This window comes from Lithobates pipiens, unplaced genomic scaffold (assembly GCF_037356315.1).
Source record: "Lithobates pipiens isolate NorthernLeopardFrog02 unplaced genomic scaffold, aLitPip1_a1.2 Scaffold_18, whole genome shotgun sequence".
NCBI classification, from domain to species: Eukaryota; Metazoa; Chordata; class Amphibia; order Anura; family Ranidae; genus Lithobates; species Lithobates pipiens.
Window position 1 is genome coordinate 594,653,488 of NW_027507758.1, and position 21,527 is coordinate 594,675,014.

General features: G+C 46.5%; 2 protein-coding genes across 2 annotated transcripts in view; one reads left to right on the forward strand and one right to left on the reverse strand.

The window, feature by feature from the left end:
• Nucleotides 1-2,085, reverse strand: part of LOC143986803 (uncharacterized) — a 93,646-nt gene extending 91,561 nt beyond the window's left edge. The window contains exon 1 of the mRNA XM_077485210.1: nucleotides 1,864-2,085. The gene's annotated coding sequence lies outside the window, so the exon portion shown is untranslated. The remainder of the gene's footprint in view (nucleotides 1-1,863) is intronic.
• Nucleotides 2,086-2,169: 84 nt separating this feature from the next.
• LOC143989167 (zinc finger protein 783-like) overlaps nucleotides 2,170-21,527 on the forward strand; it is a 36,878-nt gene continuing 17,520 nt past the window's right edge. Inside the window, exons 1-7 of the mRNA XM_077489198.1 lie at nucleotides 2,170-2,291; nucleotides 5,255-5,342; nucleotides 7,386-7,512; nucleotides 11,907-12,017; nucleotides 12,186-12,299; nucleotides 18,031-18,135; nucleotides 20,143-20,247. Of these exons, the coding sequence (XP_077345324.1) occupies nucleotides 5,271-5,342; nucleotides 7,386-7,512; nucleotides 11,907-12,017; nucleotides 12,186-12,299; nucleotides 18,031-18,135; nucleotides 20,143-20,247 (634 nt within the window). The 5' untranslated portion in view covers nucleotides 2,170-2,291; nucleotides 5,255-5,270. The remainder of the gene's footprint in view (nucleotides 2,292-5,254; nucleotides 5,343-7,385; nucleotides 7,513-11,906; nucleotides 12,018-12,185; nucleotides 12,300-18,030; nucleotides 18,136-20,142; nucleotides 20,248-21,527) is intronic.

Sequence of the window (21,527 nt, forward strand, 5' to 3'; positions counted from 1 at the left end):
AATCAGTGATTTTTCAAGCGATAAGTCCTCAATGCTAAGAATGTTTTCCTCCACTTCCTTACGAAGAGAAAATTCCATTAATTTTACAAAATGGTACTCTTCTAGCGGAGTTTCGCCGCGGTTATAGAGCGGGAAAAGCACTCTTTGGGTAAATGTTTTGATCTCCTCATAGGATACCATCTGGTTCATGAGTCTATCCAGGTAAACTGGATTGGTCTTCAGATAGTAGAAGAGGTGCCCATAGGACTGCAGCCTCGCGCTCTTCTCTCTGGCCTCACAAGCCTCCTTTCTCTGCTTGGCGATGGCCCCTTTCATTTTCTTCTTATTGGTACGTTTCAGTTTTTTGAATCGGGAGACCAGATTCCGTTGGTCTAAATTAAACTTAACTAGAGCTGCGATGTCTCTGTCTAAGTCGTCCAACACCCGCTGCTCTTGGAGGACCGTTTCATATTTAGACTTTAATTCCACTTTCAACTCATTCAGGAGAAGCTGCAGAGCGAAGGTCGGGTCGTCGGGGCTCAGGCAAAGGGCAAAGTGCCTGACCGTGGTCAGAGACGGATTTGGATTATTCATAAAATCCAAGTATGCCCGACTGTGTTTGACCGACTGAACGTATGTTATGACCCCATCGAGCGGCAGCTCCTTTGGTCTTTCATCTTTGTTCTCGCTGCTCTCCACCGCCTCCTCCTCCGCCTCCTCCTCTGCCTCCTCCTCTGCCTCCTCCGCCACCTCCACCTCCACCCCCATCTCCACCTCCACCTCCACCCCCGTCTCCACCTCCACCTCCGCCACCACGCTGTCCTTCCGTTCGTTATTTGTCCTTTCTTGGTCTTGAAATTGCGGCTCGGGTCTGCTGGCAGGCTGAGCTTTCTTTTCAAATACCGTTTTCAGCCAACGGCCCATCGCCGTGTCACCAAAGTCGCTTACGACTGAACTCAGCCAAACGCCGGGCGGCGTCTCCAAAATGCAGTTGTAATCTTCCTCTTCGGGAGCTCCCCTCCCACTTCTATTATATTGGGCGTTTCCCGCCATTGCTGCTTTCAGATGGTAGAATACAGTAAGAATTTATATTAGTAGTATATACCGTGTGTTAGATCGGTATATATATATATATATATAAAGTATCACACTAGTATTTAGTGTAGATAAGTATACAGATTATCGGTCTGTATCAAAGTCGCTCTGCGCTATTAATAACAGTAAAGATCTCTGTTTTGCCAGACAAATTCAAATCAGGTCTGTTCACTTCAAATGCCAACTGCAGAATGACGATTCATGGTGTGGCACTTTCTATTTATATCCTCAGTCCCACTGTGATGTCATAAAGACAGTGAGAGCTGATTGGCTGCTGCTGATTTCTTGTTGCTAGGGACGACCAACTGACACACGCACACAGGTTTCCTGGAGGGGGGGGGGGGGGAGGGGGGATGAACACATCAGGGGGATCTTCATATTTGGGGGATCTCAATCACTTAGACATTATTATACAAATCTGACACTTGTGTGCGGGATGTTTATTAGGTTTTATTTCGGGGTTTTTTCACAAAAAAAAAAAATATATATATAAATAAATTATGAACTAATGCCATTGAACAAGAGATTACCGCACTCCCCCCCCCCCCCCCCCACCCCACCTCAGTGCAGACCCCCAGCAGTACAGATATCCCCCAGCAATGCAGACACCCCCCTTAGTAATCAAACCCCCCATTACAGACCCCCCTCAGTGCAGGACCCCCCCCCCCCAGCTTTGCAGACAACGCCCTCAGTGCAGGACCCCCACAGTAGTGCAGACTCCCCCACAGTAGTACAGGACCCCCCCCCCCCCCCTCAGTATTGCAGACCCCCCTACCCTCCCTTACATACCTCACAACAGCGCTGACAGTCTCCACATACAGCGGTGTGTGTTCCTCGAGCGCAGGCTCCTCCTCCTCCTCCTCCTCCTCCTCTGTGGATGTAAACAGAGAGGAGGGGAGGTGGCTTCGGTCCGCGCCGCTCTGTCCCTCAGCCTGGGCTCGAGCACAGAAGGCACAGGTGTTAGTGGGCAGGAGAGCAAAGGCGGAGACGGGTAGACGGACTTCCGCCCACACACCGCTTTCTCCTCACAGATCAGTCCGCCCAGATTAAATATGGCCGCGAGAGGCAGTGCCGACTCCGGCCTCACTGCGCATGCGCGAAATGCCAAGCGCCCGTTAGCCCATAAGCTGCCCGTCGAACGGTCACTGCGCATGCGCAGCAGATATGAGCTGCTTTTCCAATGTTTTCTGCTTAGGAGGCTAAAGCACTGGAGCGAGGTAAGAGCCGACACCTCCATATCCCCATTTCCCATGACACCCTACTACACCCCAAAACTGAGAGGTGACACCTTCATATCCCCCTGACACCCTACTACACCCCAAACCTGAGAGCTGACACCTCCATATCCTTATGACACCCTACTACACCCCAAAACTGAGAGGTGACACCTCCATATCCTCATGACACCCTACTACACCCCAAACCTGACAGGTGACGCCTCCATATCCGCATGACACCCCAAAACTGAGAGGTGACACCTCCATATCCTTACGACACCCTACTACACCCCAAAACTGAGAGCTGACACCTCAATATCCCCATGACACCCTACTACACCCCAAAACTGAGAGCTGACACCACCATATCCCCATGACACCCTACTACACCCCAAAACAGAGGTGACACCTCCATATCCCCATGACACCCTACTACACCCCAAAACAGAGGTGACACCTCTATATCCTCATGACACCCTACTACACCCCAAAACTGAGAGCTGACACCTCCATATCCTCATGACACCTTGCTACACCCCAAAACTGAGAGCTGACACCTCCATATCCCCATGACACCCTACTACACCCCAAAACTGAGAGCTGACACCTGCATATCCCCATTTCACCCAAAAACTGAGAGGTGACACCTCCATATCCTCATGACACCCCACTACACCCCAAAACTGAGAGGTGACGCCTCCATATTCTCATGACACCCTACTACACCCCAAAACTGAGAGATGACAACTCCATATCCTCATGACACCCTACACTACACCCCAAAACTGAGAGGTGACACCTCCATATCCTTATGACACCCTACTACACCCCAAAACTGAGAGCTGACACCTGCATATCCCCATTTCACCCAAAAACTGAGAGGTGACATCTCCATATCCTCATGACACCCCACTACACCCCAAAACTGAGAGGTGACGCCTCCATATCCTCATGACACTCCAAAACTTAGAGGTGACACCTCCATATTCTCATGACACCCTACTACACCCCAAAACTGAGAGGTGACCCCTCCATATTCTCATGACACCCTACTACATCCTAAAACTTGAGCAGACACCTCCAAATCCTCATGACACCCTACTACACCCCAAAACTGAGAGCTGCCACCTCCATATCCTCATTTCCCATGACGCCCTACTACACCCCAAAACTGAGAGGTGACACCCCATACCCTGTATAGCCCTCTGCTGTACCCCAAAACTGGAGACCGGGGACAACTGACAACCAAAGATATGTTTCCTTTCACCGACTGTAAACCAAAACTGGAGAAAGGTGACACCCAAATGATATACCCCATGACACCCTACACAGCCAACTACTATCCTAGATAGGTGACAGTTGACACCCCAAAACCATGATATCCCTTTACTCCCTCCTACACCCCAGAACACCCAAAGGAACTCTGATCCCCAAACCCGGAGAGGTACCTCAACAACCGACTAAACTCCAGACCTGGGAAGAGATGACAGCTGACACCTCAACACCCGACTGACATACCCCATTACACCCTACACAGCCCCCTACTACACCCCACTACATTCTGCACCCCAACAGTATACACAGGTGACACCCCAAAACCATGATATACCTTTCACAACCCTCTCCTGCACCCCATAACAGCCAACTGAACCCCAAACCCGGGAAGAGATGACAGCCAACACCCCTAACACCTGACTGGCTTACCCCATTACACCCTACACAGTCCCCTATTACACCCCACTACATTCTGCACCCCAGCAGAATAGACAGATGACAGCTGACTCCCCAAAACCATAGTATAAACTTCACAACCCTCTTCTACACCCTGGACACCTGACTGAACCCAAAACCTGGGGGGAGGTGACAACTGACACCCCAAAAATGGAGACAGATGACTAACAGCCCAACACCTAAATGTACCCTAAAACTGGAGAGAGGTGACAGCTCACACCCGACTGACATACACCTTAGACAAGTGACAACTGACACCCCTAAACCCTTTATATATCCCTTTACACTCTTCACAACCACCTCCTACTCCCCAAAACACCCAGCTGAACCCCAAACCTGGAGAGAGGTGACAGCTGACACCCCAACGCCTGACTGACATATTCCATAGCACCCTACACAGCCCCCTACTACACCCCATAAAGCTCCACTACATCCTGCAGCCCAACAGTATAGACAGGTTACAGCTGACACCCCAGAACCATGGTATGCTTTCACAACCCTCTCCTACTCCCCAGAACACCCAACTGAACCCCAAACCTGGGGAGAGGTGACAGCTGACACCCTAACGCCTGATTGACACATTCCATAGCACCCTACACAGCCCCCTACTACACTCCCTAACACCTCACTACATCCTGCACCCCAACAGTATAGTCAGGTTACAGCTGACACCCCAGAACCATGGTATGCTTTCACAACCCTCTCCTACCCCCCGGAAAACACCAAACTGAACCCCAAACCTGGGGAGAGGTGACAGCTGACACCCCATTATTCGACTGTACCCAAAAACTGGAGACAGGTGACATCTAACACCCGACTGACATACACCATTATACCCTATACAGCCCCCTACTGCACCCCACTACTTCATAGACAGGTGACAGCTGACACCCCAATACCATGATATCCCTTTACACCCTTCAAAACCCCCTCCTACTCCCCAGAACACCAAATCTGGAGAGAGGGGGCAGCTGATACCCCAACGCCTGACTGACATTCCATAGCACCATACACAGCCCCCTACTACACCCCACTACATCTTGCACCCCCAACAGGTTACAGATGACACTCCAGAACCATGATATACCCTTACACCCTTCACAACCCTCTCCTACACCCCAGAACACCCAACTGAAGCCCAAACCAGGAGAGAGGTGACGCTGTCGGTGTCGGTATAATGCAGTATTGGATTCCCCAGGACAGACAGATCTAACAGACACTTGTTCCCTCAGCATCGCATTGGCTGCCATGTCGGAGTTGGCGGATCCTGATCTCTGTCCGTTGGACCCGGCAATCCTCCCCCAGCAGGTCTCAGTCCGGGTAAGGAAACTCATAAGTGCCATCAGTTTGCCCGTTTGTGCCGTTCTATAACAATGTGTATGTTGTTGTTATTCACACACGAGACGTTCCCTGAGTCACGGCGCCATTATTCTTCTGGAACAGGTGCTCGGGTGTTTGACGTTCTTTTTATGAAGGCAGATCTAGAAAAATAAATAAAAATAAATAAAGAAAAAAGAGCAGACAGGGGTTCAACACCCTGCACCCGCTGTTCCCCGCACCCCCATGTTCCACTTTCTGCCCCCAAGGGAGAGGCAGCTGTGGCTGAAACATGTTTCATGTTTCACACTAAATTCAAGTAGAAGATGTAACATGTTCCAAAGGTGAACTTCTCCTTTAAAGCCCTGGGGGCCACATATATGCGTTGCTGTCTTGTTCTGGGATCGCTACCCTGTTTCCCCTGAAAATAAGACCTAGCGTGATTGTCGGTGATGGCTGCAATATAAGCCCTACCCCCCAAATAAGCCCTAGTTAAGGTCCTTGTAGGTCTTATTTTCAGGGTAGGGCTTATTTTTGGGGAAACAGGGTAGGGCTTATATTGCAGCCATCACTGACAATCATGCTAGGTCTTATTTTCGGGGGAAACAGGGTACATCAGACTCCCGAGAACTGTGACCAACGAGCTTCTACCGACAGTTCACACCAGGGGCGGACTGACCATTTGGCCACTCGGGCACTGCCCGAGGGCCCTGGGCCACTAGGGGGCCCCATCAAGGTTGCCAGCCTCAGTAAAACCAAGGACAGTATGTAAAAATCTTATTTTTTTTTTTTTTTTTTTTACATCTGTCTCTGAAATGTCCCTTACCGACATCCCTTTGTTCTAAAAATCCTGAGATTATAGCTGCCCCACCTCTCCAGTACCTCCTTAGCCAATAGAAACATGTCTGTGTATACTATGTGTACATGTATGTGTATACTGTGTGGCCCCATAATCTCTGATTGCCTGGGGGCCCCATAATCTTCTATTGCCTGGGGGCCCCATGTGTTGTCAGTCCGCCCCTGGTTCACACTCAACTACTAAGTATCGGGAGTTGGTAGGCAGGGCTTACGATGACTTAAGCATTTTACAGCCAATCCCAGGCAAGATTGGAAGCCCCATTTACCGGCTTGGGGCATCACAGCCCATTTAAAGCGTGGCTCCACCTGGTGTAAAGGGGTTACATTCCAAAATGCTATTATTGATTTCTGGAGGTAAGTAGGTATGGCCCACAGTAGACCTGATGCGACTCTCAATAGACCTAATGCAGCTCTTAATAGACAGTGGGGCTCTCTGCAAGCCTAATTCAGCCCTCAGTAGACCTAATGTGGCTCTCAGACCTAATGCAGCATTGTGCAGCCAGTCATAGTGTGGTGAGATCAGGCGCCACAGCCCGTTTAAAGCACAGTTTAAAGGGTTAAAGTTCCAAAATACTACAGTTGCATTATCAGTTTCTAGAAGTAAGTAGCTGTGATCCTTTGGAGACCTAATGCAGCCCTTAGTAGACGCTGCAAGGCCCTAAATAGACATGGTGTAGCCCTCAGCAGACATAATGTAGCTCTCAGTAGACACAATGTGGCCCTCAGTAGACACAATGTGGCCCTCAGTAGACACAATGTGGCCCTCAGTAGACACAATGTGGCCCTCAGTAGACATAATGTGGCCCCCAGTAGAGCTTATCTGGATCTCTGTAAACATAATGTGACTCTCAGTAGACTTAATGCAGTCCTCGGTATTGCTAATCTGACTCGCAGTAGACCTAATGGGGGCCCTGAGTAGACCTAATGGGGGCCCCTAGTGGACCCAATGGGGGTGGCCCGAATGCCCCAATGGGGCCCTCAGTAGACGTATTGCGACCCCCGGTATTGCTAATCTGTCTCTCAGTAGACATAATGGGGCCCTCAGTAGACCTCTGATGGTGAGCTGTTTGTTTAATGGCATCTGGATTGAATGGTCCCTGAATTCAGCATGGAAATGTCCATTGGTGAGTAGCTGAACTCTGCTCAGTGACTCCATTGAAGGTCTTGTATTTTATTTTCCCTTTGCAGGCCCTGGTGACCTTCCATGATGTGTCGGCCTGCTTCTCGGCTGAGGAGTGGGGTTCTCTGGAGGACTGGCAGAAGGAGCTGTACAAGAATGTGATGAGGGAGATTCACGCTGCCCTGCTGTCCATGGGTGAGAGCATTTCCATTGCAGGATTGGGGAGTCTGATCACTGGTACTTGGCAACTGGGAGGATTTTTTTTACTATAGCAATATGTGTTAAGCTTAGTAAAATACTGTGCAAATATGCAAACTATGCAATATTATAATGTGCAAATAAGCAATATCTTAAAGGGGTTGTAAAGGTTCCTGTTTTATTTTCTAAATAGGTTCCTTTAACCAGTTAAGGACCGCCGTATGCCATTGTACGTCATCACAATGGCATGTACAGGCACAAGCACGTACATGTACATGCCTGCCTTCCAGCGGGTGGGGGGTTCGATCGGACCCCCTCCCGCTGGATACGGCGGTCTGGTTCGCTGCAGGAGTGATCCGGGATGAGGGGATGGCCGTTGGTTTCTGGCCATCCCCTCTCGATCGCTCCTGGCCAATGAGAAGCTTCCTCCCACTGTGTATTGTATACACAGGAAGGAGGAAGTGATGTCATTCTCCTCGGGGCGGTCTTTTTGACCGGACTACAAGGAGAAGACAAAAAGTAAGTGTGCACCAACATTACACTGACATGTAGGTACACACAGGCACACAAACCCCCCCCCCCCCCCCATCGCCCCCCGATCCCCCCCCCCCCCAGTCACAGTGTCACTGATTGCAGTCATCACTTATTTACTGATCAATGCATTCAGTGTCAGTTGTAAAAGTAAAAACTGTCAGGGCAGTTAGTGTTAGGTCCAGGGTAGCCCCCTATCACCCCCCAATAAAGGTTTAACCCCCTGATTGCCCCTAGAGTTAACCCTTTCACCCCCTTTTGCCAGTGTCACGAAGCGATCATTTTTCTGATCGCTGCATTAGTGTTGCTAGGTAGCTAGTTATTTTTTCAGGTTGACCGCCAGGTTTTTATATCGCTAGGTACCCCAATATACTACCCACTAATGGTTTTAACCCCCTGATTGCCCCTAGAGTTAACCCTTTCACCCCCTTTTGCCAGTGTCACTAAGCGATCATTTTTCTGATCGCTGCATTAGTGTCGCTAGGTAGCTAGTTATTTTTTTAGGCTTACCGCCAGGTTTTTATAGCGCTAGGTACCCCGATATACTACCCAATAATGGTTTTAACCCCCTGATTGCCCCTAGTTAACCCTTTCACCAGCGATCACAGTATAAGTGTCACTGGTGACGCTGGTTAGCCAGTTAGTTATTTAGGTTCCCTGTCAGGTTTTTATATAGCGCCAGGGACCTTCATTCACTACCTAATAAAGATTTTAACCCCCCCGATTGCCCCTAGTAAACCCTTTCACCAGTGATCACCGTATAAGTGTTACAGGTGACCACCATTTATTACCCAATAAAGGTTTAACCCCCTGATCACCCGGCGGGTGATATCAATTAGGTTTTAGGGTCAGGGTCTGCATCTCCCCAGGCAGCGCTAGGTTAGTGCCAGTACCACTAACACCCACGCGCAAAGCATACACCTCCTGTAGTGGTATAGAATCTGAACAGATCAATATCTGATTTGATCAGATCTATACTAGCGTCCCCAGCAGTTTAGGGTTCCAAAAAACGCATTGTTAGCGGGATCAGCCCAGATATCTGCTAGCACCTGCGTTTTGCCCCTCTGCCCAGCCCACCCAAGTGCAGTATCGATCGATCACTGTCACTTACAAAACACTAAACACATAACTGCAGCGATCGCAGAGTCAGGCCTGATCCTTGCAATCGCTAACAGTTTTTCTTGGTAGCGTTTTATATTTAAATCAGGTAGTCAGTGCTTGGTTTTCGGGGTCCCGTACGTGGCTACACTCCCAAAAAGTCCCCCACATGTGGTATCCCCGTACTCGGGAGAAGCAGCAGAATTTATTTTGGGGTGTAATTTCACTTATGCCCATAGCATGTGTGAGCAATATATCATTTAGTGACAACTTTGTGCAAAAAAAAAAAAAAGGTTGTATTCCTACAATTTGTGGCAAAATATAAAATATTTCATGGACTCAACATGCCTCTCAGTAAATAGCTTGGGGTGTCTACTTTCCAAAATGGGGTCATTTGGGGGGGTTTTGTGCTATTTTGGCATTTTATGGCCTTTGAAACTGTGATAGGCAGTGAGGAGTGAAATCAAAAATTTGCACCCTTAGAAATCCTGAAGGCAGTGATTGGTTTTCGGGGTGCCGTACGCGGTTAGACTCCTAAAAAGTCCCACATATGTGGTATCCCCGACTCAGGAGAAGCAGCAGAATATATTTTGGGGTGCAATTCAACATATAACTATGGCATGTGTGAGCAATATATCATTTAGTGACAACTTTTTGTAAACCTTTTTTTTTTTTTTGTGTCATTATTCAATCACTTGGGACAAAAAAAAATATTCAATGGGCTCAACATGCCCCTCAGCGATTTCCTTGGGGTGTCTACTTTCCAAAATGGGGTCATTTGGGGGGGGGGGGGGTTTGTACTGCCCTGCCATTTTAGCACCTCAAGAAATGAGATAGGCAGTCATAAATTAAAAGCTGTGTAAATTCGAGAAAATGTACTCTAGTTTCTAGACGCTATAACTTTTGCACAAACCAATAAATTATACGCTTATTGACATTTTTTTTACTAAAGACATGTGGCTGAATACATTTTGGCCTAAATGTATGACTAAAATTGAGTTTATTCGATTTTTCTTATAACAAAAAGTAGAAAATATATTTTTTTTTTCTCAAAATTTTCGGTCTTTTTCCATTTATATTGCAAAAAGTAAAAATTGCAGAGGCAATCAAATACCATCAAAAGAAAGCTCTATTTGTGGGAAGAAAAGGACGCAAATTTCGTTTGGGTGCAACATTGCATGACCGCGTAATTACCAGTTAAAGCAGCGCAGTGCAAAATTGTAAAAAGACCTCTGGTCCTTAGGCTGACAATTGGTCCGGGGCTGAAGTGGTTAAGCTAGTGCATTGTTGGTTCACTTACCTTTTCCTTCGATTTCTCTTCTAAATGTTTTTTTCTCTTTGTCTGAATTTCTCACTTCTTGTTTCTCCTGTTTAAAGCGGGGTTCCACCCTAAAGTGGAACTTCTGCTGATCGGAACCCTTCCCCCCCTCCGGTGTCACAACTGGCACCTTACAGGGGGGAGGGGGGTGGAGATACCTGTCAAAGACAGGTATTTACACCCACTTCCGGGCATAGACTCCCGTGGGAGTCTATGTCATTTCCTGTCCTGCCGCGATGTCTGCTGGGACACACACGGGTCCCAGTGACAGCGCAGACAATCCCTATTGCGCTTCGCGACTCGCGCATGCGCAGTAGGGAACCGGGAAGTGAAGCCGATTCGCTTCACTTCCTGATTCCCTCACCTAGAATGGTGGCGGCAGCAGCCGAGGGCCGAGCGATCGATCGGCCTCGGCTGCCGGCATCGCTGGAACCCGGGACAGGTGAATGTCCATTTATTAAAAGTCAGTAGCTGTAGTATTTATAGCTGCTGGCTTTTAATATTTTTTTTTTTTAGGTGGAATCCCTCTTTAAGCTTAACACATATTGCTATAGTAGCCTCAGATATTGTAGGCTTATAATTTGTGTGCAGACATTGAATTAGAAAGATGACCCGAGCGCACCATTAGATATAACAATAATTTTAAAGTGACAGAACACCGACGTGGTTGCTGCCTTGTTTTTTTTTTCTATTCCTTTTTGTAATATGTCTCTACATATTCATAATATCAGCGCTAAGGCTCATTCATAATTAACCCCAAATATGTTGATCAGGCATACAGGGGTGACACGAGCGCACATCTTCTAAACCGATAATGTCTTTGCAGAGCGAACACATTCCCCCCCAGACGATCGTTCTGTGCATCGCACAGGGGCCCTTCGCTGGAGGACATATCCCCACTCCGCAAACACTTCTCTACATCCCCAAGGAGCTTTTCACTACCAAACGGATCTCAACCAGCGTCAGTCTCTCCAGTCAGCTCTTTAGAGTGGGCTGCGGGAGTACTAACACTGGGAGACACTATGACAATACATATTAAAATACATCTTCATAAAATTTCCACAACAGAGTCAAACAGGGAGGCACTAAAATTCAGAATCAAGGCCAAGAATAAACAGAGGTTGGCAAGTCAATTGGCAACGTTTTAATAAGTGGTCCAGGCCGAGGCTGGAAACAGATGAGCAGCTTGTTCTGTAAATTCCAGAGCCCTGTATATGTCTGACCCAGTCATGTGACCAGTGTCCGGCCATTAGTCATGTGGTCTCTGCCATTATGGGTGACTGGCATGACTTTGGGTCAAACAATCCAGGATCTTCGAGGTGAGAACACATGGCCCATGCCTATTCATTTCTCACTGGTCTCTATTTCCAGGATGACTGATTATAGAGGTTTTCTCTGGTTTATACTGCAAAATATATTATATCTCTCCATCTTTTCCCCCCAGGATACGCCATCCTGAACCCAGAGCAGCTGCTGAGAGTGGAGGGGGTGAAAGAGTCTTCACCGGCCAGAGGGAAGATCCCAGAACACAAGAACCATAATGTCATCACAGCCGGTAAAGCTTTATTATAGGTCTGTGATAACCCACAACCCTTTAACCTTTTCAAAATGACACCTCATAAACTAAGAGCTTTCTATGCTTTAATATGGACACGGCTGTACCAGGATACTTCTATTATCACTACTGTCCACAATCAGAGCAATATATATCTGTCCTTCCTAGGAGCCCCGATGTTTAACCCTGACATCTCCCTATGGATCCGTGAGGTGGTGGAGGAGGACGTGACCCAGCCAGAGAAGCCGGAGCAGTCAGTGGTGTGGGAGAGTCCCAGCCCAGGTATATTTCAAAGGATGAAAATACTTTTTTTTTTTTTTTTTTTTATATTCTTTTAATATATAGTGCTGACACATTCCATAGTGCTGTACAGGAAACCGCTCATCGGGCTCATGCGCCAGAAAAGCGTACACTCTAATGCCCCACCACCATCACACAACATTAGTATTATGTATTTATATAGCTCTGACATATTCCAAAATGCTGTACAAAGAACACGGAGCCACTCTGTACCAGAGGAGCTTACACTCAATTGGTCCCCCACACATGTTGTTATAATTATTATACAGCTCCGACCTATACAACAGTGCTGTACTGTGCCGAAAAAACTGAGCTGTTGACATCAGGATCTGCACCTGAGGAGCTTACACTTTAACGTCCTCCAACAATCGCACACTATTATTGCTATCACATATGTGGCAGTTCTGTACAGAGACTGAGCAGTACTTATGAGCCACTGGTCATCTAACTAATATTATACATTTATATAGCTCTGACATATACCGCAGTGCTGCGCATAGAACACTGAGCTGTTCATTTTAGTCTTTGCATCAGAGATGCTTACAATCTATTGCCCCTATATTATTTTACATTTATATACAGTAGCTCTGACATATACCACAGTGCTGTACAGAGCAGGGCACCAGAGGAGCTTACAATCTATTGCCCCCCCCCCCAGTTGCGCACACACAATTATTATATACACTATATTATTTTACATTTAAAGCGGGAGTTCCGCCGTTTTTTTTTTTTTTTTTTTTTTTTTTTAAAGCCAGCAGCTACAAATACTGCAGCTGCTGACTTTTAAAATAAGGACACTTACCCGCCCAGCGCGCCTGCGATGTCGGCACCCGAAGCCGATCTCTCGATCGTCTCTCGGGTGCTGCCGCCACCATCTTGGGTATGGGAATCAGGAAGTGGAGCCTTTCGGCTTCATTTCCCGGTTCCCTACTGCGCACGCGCGAGTTACGCTGCGCAATAAGGATGGTCCCCGCTGTCTCTGGTATCCGTGTGTTTCCCAGCAGGCAGCGGGGGACTTTCGGAAAGAATCTACGCCCCTTTCCGCAGATAGCTATGCCGGAAGTGGGTGCAGATACTTGTACTGTACAGGTATCTGCACCCCCCTCCCCCCTGAAAGGTGCCAATTGTGGCGCCGGAGGGGGGGAGGATTCCAATGAGCGGAAGGTCCACTTTAGAGTGGACCTCAGCTTTAAATAAGTGCTCTGAACAGCACTGTGTCAATATACCACAGTGCTGTACAGAGCAGGGCACCAGAGGAGCTTACATTCTATTGCCCCCCCCCCCCCCCCCCCCCAGTCACACACTATTATTATTATTATTATTATTATTATTATTATTATTACATTTATATAGCTCTGACCTATTCCTCAGTGCTGCGCATAGAACACTGAGCTGTTTAGATTAGTCTGTGCACCAGAGAAGCTCACAATCTATTGTCCCCCCACAGTCACTCACTATTGTTGTTATATATTTACATAGCTCTGCCATATTCTGAAATGCTGTATAGGGAATAATTAGCCATTGACAACAGTATCTGCACCAGAGGAGCTTACACTCTATTGTCCCATTACAGTCACTCGTTATTGTTATATATTTATACATCTCTGACATATACTGCAATGCTGTGCGTGGAACACAGCTGTTCATATTAGTCTTTGCACCAGAGGAGCTTACAGTCTGTTGTCCCCTCACAGTCACTCACTATTGTTGTTATATATTTACATAGCTCTGACATAATCTGAAATGCTGTATAGAGAATACTCAACCATTGACAACAGTATCTGCGCCAGAGGAGCTTACACTCTATTTTCCCATTATAGTCACTCACTATATCCTTGTTATATGTTTTTATAGCTACTATATTTTATGCAGTGCTGCGCGTGGAGCACTGAGCTGTTCATATTAGTCTTTGCACCAGAGGAGCTTACACTCTATTGTCCCCGCCACAGTTATACACTATTATTATTATACATTTATATAATTCTGACATACAATGTCTTGAAAAAGTATTCACACCCCTTGAACTTTTCCAAATTTTGTCATGTTACAACCAAAAACATAAATGTATTTTATTGGGATTTTATGTGATAGACCAACATGAAGTGGAAGAAAAAGGTTAAATGGTTTTAATTTTGTTTTTTACAAATAAATATCTGAAAAGTGTGGCGTGCATTTGTATTCAGCCCCCTTTACTCTGATATCCCTAACTAAAATCTAGTGCAACCAATTGCCTTCAGAAGTCACCTAATTAGTAAATAGAGTCAACCTGTGTGTAATTTTATCTCAGTATAAATACATCTGTTCTCTGAAGCCCTCGGAGGTTTGTTAGAGAACCTTAGTAAACAAACAGAATCATGAAGGCCAAAGAACACGCCAGGCAGATCGGAGATAAAGTTGAGAAGTTTAAAGTAGGGTTAGGTTATAAACAAAATATCCCATTGGAGTAGGTTTGCAGTTGTGCCATACTCCTTTCCATTTTCCGATGATGGATTAAACAGTGCTTTGTGAGATATTCAAAGCTTGGGATAATCCCAAGCTATGAATATCTCACAAAGCACTGTTCAATCCATCATCTGAAAATGGAAAGAGTATGGCACAACTGCAAACCTGCCAAGACATGGCCGTCCACCTAAACTGACAGGCCCGGGCAAGGGTAGCATTAATCAGAGAAGCAGCCATGAGGCCCATGGCAACTGGAGGAGCTGCAGAGATCCACAGCTCAGATGGGAAAATCTGTCCACAGGACAACTATTAGTCGTGTTTTCCACAAATCTGGTCTTTATAGAGGAGTGGCAAGAAGAAGCACATTTTTGAAAGAAAGCCATAAGAAGTCCCTTTTGCAGTTTGTGAGAAGCCATGTGGGGGACACAGCAAATATGTATAAGGTGCTCTGGTCAGATGAGACCAAAATTGGATTTTTTTGCCTTAAAAAAAAGTGCTATGTGTGGTGGAAAACTAACACCGCACATCACCCTGAACACACCGTCCCCACTGTGAAACATGGTGGTGGCAGTATCATGTTGTGGGGATGCTTTTCTTCAGCAAGGACAGGGAAGCTGGTCAGAGTTTATGGGAAGATGGATGGAGCCAAATACAGGGCTATCTTATAAAATATCCCTTTTGGAGTCTGCAAAAGACTAGAGACTGGGGCAGAGGTTCACCTTCCAGCAGGACAAAGACCCTAAACATACAACCAGAAGTACAATGGAATGGTTTAGATCAAAGCATATTCATGTGTTAGAATGACCGACCCAGTCATAGCCCAGACCTAAATCCAATTGAGAATCTGTGCCAAGACTTGAAAATTGCTGTTCACAGACGCTCTCCATCCAATCTGACAGAGCTTGAGCTATTTTCCAAAGTAGAATGGGCATGAATGTCCCTCTAGATGTGCAAAGCTGGGAGAGACATCCCCAAAAAGACTTGCAGCTGTAATTGCAGCGAAAGGAGGTTCTGCAAAGTATTGACTGAATACAAACAGACAGACTGAATATGTCAGACGTGATGTCATCATGGAGGAGTGGAAGAGGACTCCAGTGGCAACCTGTGAAGCTCTGGTGACCTCCATGCCCAAGAGGGTTAAGGCAGTGCTGGAAAATAATGTTGTCCACACAAAATACTGACACTTTGGGCCAAATTTGGACATTTTCACTTAGGGGTGTACTCACTTTTGTTCCCAGCAGTTTAGACATTAATGGCTTTGTGTTGAGTTATTTTGAGGGGACAGCAAATTTACACTGTTATACAAGCTGTACACTCACTACTTTACATTGTAGCAAAGTGTCATTTCTTCAGTGTTGTCACATGAAAAGATATAATAAAATATTTACAAAAATGTGAGGGGTGTACTCACTTTTGTGACATACTGTACATAGCTCTGCCATATTCTGAAATGCTGTATAGAGAATAATTAGCCATTGACAACAGTATCTGCACCAGAGGAGCTTACACTCTATTGTCCCATTACAGTCACTCCTTATTATTGTTATTTATACATCTCTGACATATACCGCAATGCTGTGCATGGAACACAGCTGTTCATATTAGTCTTTCCACCAGAGGAGTTTACAATCTATTGTTCCCTCACAGTCACTCACTATTATTATTATTATTATACATTTATATATCTTTGACATATACCGCAATGCATTACAGAGCATAGCCAAAGAGCCAGTCACATCAGTCTTTGTACCAGATGAGCTTACACTCTAATGCTCCACCACAGTCACACACTATTATTAATATACATTTATATATACCGGTAGTAGCGCTGACATATTTCATAGTGCTGTACAGAGAACACTGAGCCAGTCACATCAGTCTCTGTACCAGGAGGAGCTTACACTCTACCATACACACACACACTCACACACATTCACACTTTATTATTATTATAGATTTATATAGCTCAGACATATACAGTACTGTGCTGAAAACACTGGGCTGTTGACATCTGAGGAGCTTACACTTTAACGTGCTCCGACAATCACACACTGTTATTGATATGACATATACCGCAGTTCTGTACAGTGATTGAACAGTATTTATGAGACACTGGTCATCTGTGTTCCTGCGTGTGGGCTTTAGGCTTTCGGTTCAGGAAAGTGGCAGAGGGGTGGCGGGCACTGGAATGCTATTTTCTAGCACCCATCACTTAAAGGGAGACTTTGAGTGGAGTTATCTCTGCCTGACCTTGGGGGGGGGGGAGAGTGGTGTGGAGGCCTGTAAAGATAAATGGGGGGGGGGGTGAACTTTCAATGCCATGCCCACCTACATTGGTGGACCGTGGCAGTGAATGCTTAAAGTGGTTGTAAAGGTTTGTTTAAAAAAAATAAAAATAACAAACATGTTATACTAACCTGCTCTGTGCAAAATACTTCTTTTCTGGGGTCCCTCAGCTGTGCTCCTGGTTCCTCCTCTTCTTAAGTGACCCCGCGGAGAGCCGATTTCCATGGGGGGCACTCGTGCGGGTGTGCGCTTCCGAGTGCTGCTTCCATTGACACAGACAGTGGGACTCGGCCCCGCCCCCAGCTCACGTGTCACTGAATTTGATTGACAACGGCGGGAGCCAATGGCTCCGGCTGCTATCAGTCTATCCAATGAGGACCCGAGACAGCAGCTGGAGCGATCAGGTTTCAGTAAGTAAAAGAGGGGCTCCGGGGGTGGGGGGGCTGCTGCAGTACAGAAGGTTTTTCCACCTTAATGTATAGAATGCATTAAGGTGAAAAACATTGAGGGTTTACAACCCCTTTAACTTAAGTGGTTTTCTCTCTTCACTGTTTTCATGACAGCCTTAGGAAGTTAGGTGTAGGAGAGCTGTCCTGCTGCTGCTTCCATTGACACAGACAGCGGGACTCGGCCCCACCCCCAGCTCTCGTGTCACTGAATTTGATTGAAAGCCCATGGCTCCCGCTGCTATCAGTCTATCCAGTGAGGACCCGAGACAGCGGCTGGAGCAGTCAGGTTCCGGTAAGTAAAAGAGGGCCTCCGTGGGGGGGGGGGGGGGGGCTGCTGCAGTGCAGAAGGTTTTGTCCACCTTAATGTATAGAATGCATTAAGGTGAAAACCTTGAAGGTTTACAACCCCTTTTAACTTAAGCGGTTTTCTCTCTTCACTGTTACCATGACAGCCTTAGGAAGTTTGGTGCAGGTGAGCTAGGTAATTCTCTCAGAGCAATATGATATGTTTATAGAATGTGATGTGTTTTATACAGAGATCCCCATCCTGAAGACGGATATCTGTCTGAGAATAAAGCCGGATGAGCTGGTCTTTGAGGCTTGTCCGGATCCGGAGCCCGGGGATACCGACAACGAGGCTGGTACGTGGTCAAGGCCAAAGGGACTAACTGCCCATTCAAGGGGATAGCTTAGATATCTTTTAAATATAGGTGGCGTTGAGTGGGCTCAGTCATCCCCTGGTTTCTATTATCTCCTGGTGACTCCAGCACTGAAATCCTCCTGACCTAATCTCTAGCTCTGTTAACAACCCAGAAAAACTTAAAACCAAAGTCCTGACCGATCTTTTAAAATGTTTTAGAGTTGTGGAAAGTTTTTTTTGTTTAAATTATTAGAGATCCCTTTCTTCCCTATCTTAGATCCATTTGTCAGGCTTTATAGATTTCAGAATTATATAAAACTAGATCAAAGGATCCAAGGCAGCCTAAAAAGTTTCCATATGTCAATAGAAACGTTGTCAGAAGTTCTATCCCTTCCTCATTCTGCTAACCATACTTTTCTGCCGTAGATATGATGGGATTAGAAATGATACTTTGCCTTCAAACCAGGAGAGGCTGAACCTGGGTGGGTGAGGGAAGCTCCACAATGAAAGGGACCTCCATCCGTGAATGCCTTTTATTCACATGGATTTCAGAATCACATGTGGGCATAACCCAAGGTGGTCTGCATTCAAATGTAGTCTTCCTAGTTCTATCTACTGCTCCAGACTGGGATTTGTTCATCCAGGGAAGTCCCCCTCTCCATCTTGCCATGATCGGCCTGCTATGTAGAGAGAAGCCCAGAAACCCACTGATGACATCATGAAATTACAATGAAAATTGACAATGCCATGTTCTTATGCTAACCGTTTATATGTACCTAGTTATTTTGCCCATTCAATGAAACTTTATGAAACAAAAAGAAATGAGTGTTAATTGAAAAATGTCATTAGCATGTTGGTGGTGGGGGAGGGGCGACCAGGAAAGACAACATATCAGCAGATTAAACTGTAGCTTTAAAATTTCATCTGGGATGATGCAGACCCATGACTTAGCACGGTGATGGTGGAACCCATCATAATGGGCACAGCAGGAAAACAGACCTGGGAACTCAGCGCATGGATGGTGGGAGCGCCTCATAATGAGTACAGAAGGTGTACAAACCTGGAAACTCAGCACAGGGATGGTGGAGCCCCTCCATAATGGGCATAGCAGGTGTACAAACCTAGAAACTCAGCACAGTGATGGTGGAGCCCCTCCATAATGGGCATAGCAGGTGTACAAACATGGAAATTCAGCACAGGGATGGTGTTGCCCCTCCATAATGGGCATAGTAGGTGTACAAACCTGAAACTCAGCACAGGGATGGTGGAGCCCCTCCATAACGGGCATAGCAGGTGTACAAACATGGAAATTCAGCACAGGGATAGTGGAGCCCCTCCATAATGGGCATAGTAGGTGTACAAACCTGGAAACTCAGCACAGGGATGGTGGAGCCCCTCCATAATGGGCATAGCAGGTGTACAAACATGGAAACTCAGCACAGGGATTGTGGGATCTCTTAAAATGGCCACAGCAGGTGTACAGTCCCATGAATTCAGTGAAGGGATGGTGGGGTCCCTCAGAATGTTCACAGTGGGTTTATAAAGCCAAGAACTCTTTGTAGGGATGGTGGGAGCTCCTCATATTGTCCACTGTAGGTGTATAAACCAGGACCTCAGTGTAGGGACGGTGGGAGCTCCTCCATAATGGGCACAGCAGTTGTTCAGACCCAGCAATTGTAAGAACCTCCCATAATGGGCACAGTAGGTAAGCAGACCTGGAAACTCAGAGCATGGATGAAGGGAACCCCTCATAATGGGTACAGCAACTGTACAGACCATGAAAACCGGCACAGGGATGGCGAGAGTCCCTCTTAATGGTCACAATGTAATTCAAAATTCCACACAACAGAGTGCCCAAGAGATAAAAGAAACTTGGGGGTGGTTCATCTCTCCAGCATCCACCAAGAACTAAAATTTCAGGGTGGGCTGGCTCCTCCAATGCCAATATCTGGGTGCGCAGAAGAAATGCATCTCAGGGTGATGAGACCCTCCTCTTATGTCCCGGCAGGATCGGGCATCTCCGTCACCATAGAGAGCGACGCTGAACCTTTCTGGCTGAACGTCCAGGAGGCGGATACAGATAATGAGGAGATGCTGAGCGAGCACCATATGGGTAAGCAATGTTGGGAGTCTTGCCAGAGGAAGCCATCTGATCAGGGTGGAGGCTGTGCTGAGGGCTCAGCTTTAGGCAGGCTTTCTGGAGTGGCCTGTGTTAAAAATCAAAACTGGTGCAGATTTTTATTTAGCTTGCAGCTTTTTCTGAGGTGATGCAACAGAACAAAAATCACATGGAAACCAGGGCACCACCAAATAAAAAGACATCTTATCTGTCATATGGAACACCCTCTTGGGTTGAGTTTGACCAAATTCCAGATTTCCTCACTTCTGGTGGCTCCTTCAGTCTTGGTAGCACACCTATTGATGGAGACACCAGGAACACATCTACACCCACACCTATCTCAAAGACTGCAGATCCTGATATTCAAACGTACCCATCATAAACGTACTTCTGGTTATCAACAACCTCTCAGATGTCCAGATATTACTGGGAACTTGAAGGACAAGTTCACCTTTTAGTAAACTGGTCCCTATAATCACACAAAATTATTAAAGTGGTTGTAAACCTCAGATATGAGCAAAGCATATCCCTCTATAGCAGTGATGGCAAACCTTGGCACCCCAGATGTTTTAGAACTGCATTTCCCATAATGCGCATGCACTGTAGGTAAGCATCATGGGAAATGTAGTTCCAAAACATCTGGGGTGCCAAGGTTCGCCATCACTGCTCTATAGTGTTTACTTGTCTCAATCCAGCACTAATCAATTTTGTGTGCTGCCTCCTTCCTCTGCTGTCTGCGTGAATCACTTCTGACAAAAAGATGGTGACAGGGGAGGGGCCTCTAGCAGATTGACAGCCTCAGCTCTGTCCCTGTGTGCTATATGGAGGGAGGTGTGTCCCTTCCCTCCAATCGGCTCTCAGACCTCTCCCCAATGAGCTCTGCAGAGTGTCTCAGCTCTCCATCCCCTTTTTGTTCAGACAAGCTTTATAAATTCTGGACTTTGAATGGATTCAGAGAAGAGAAGACAGCAGATAAACAGGTACAATGTATGTAGGAGGATTTGTTTAATCTCTGTGTATCACCTTGAGTCCAGTCACTTCACTAGGTATATGTAAGGGTTTACATCCACTTTAATGGGGCCTGCAAACTAAGGAAATGAGCTGTTGGGGAAACTTTCGGGAGAAAGGGTGCTGGGGAGTGCCACACAGTAAAGATTGCTGTAACAGGGACAAAGGTAAGCATTTAAAGCTCGCTTAAGGCTCCAAACACTGCTTCTACCCGCCGCTATTTAAATTGGCATATTTAAAAAAAAAAATAATAATTATGCTTGTCC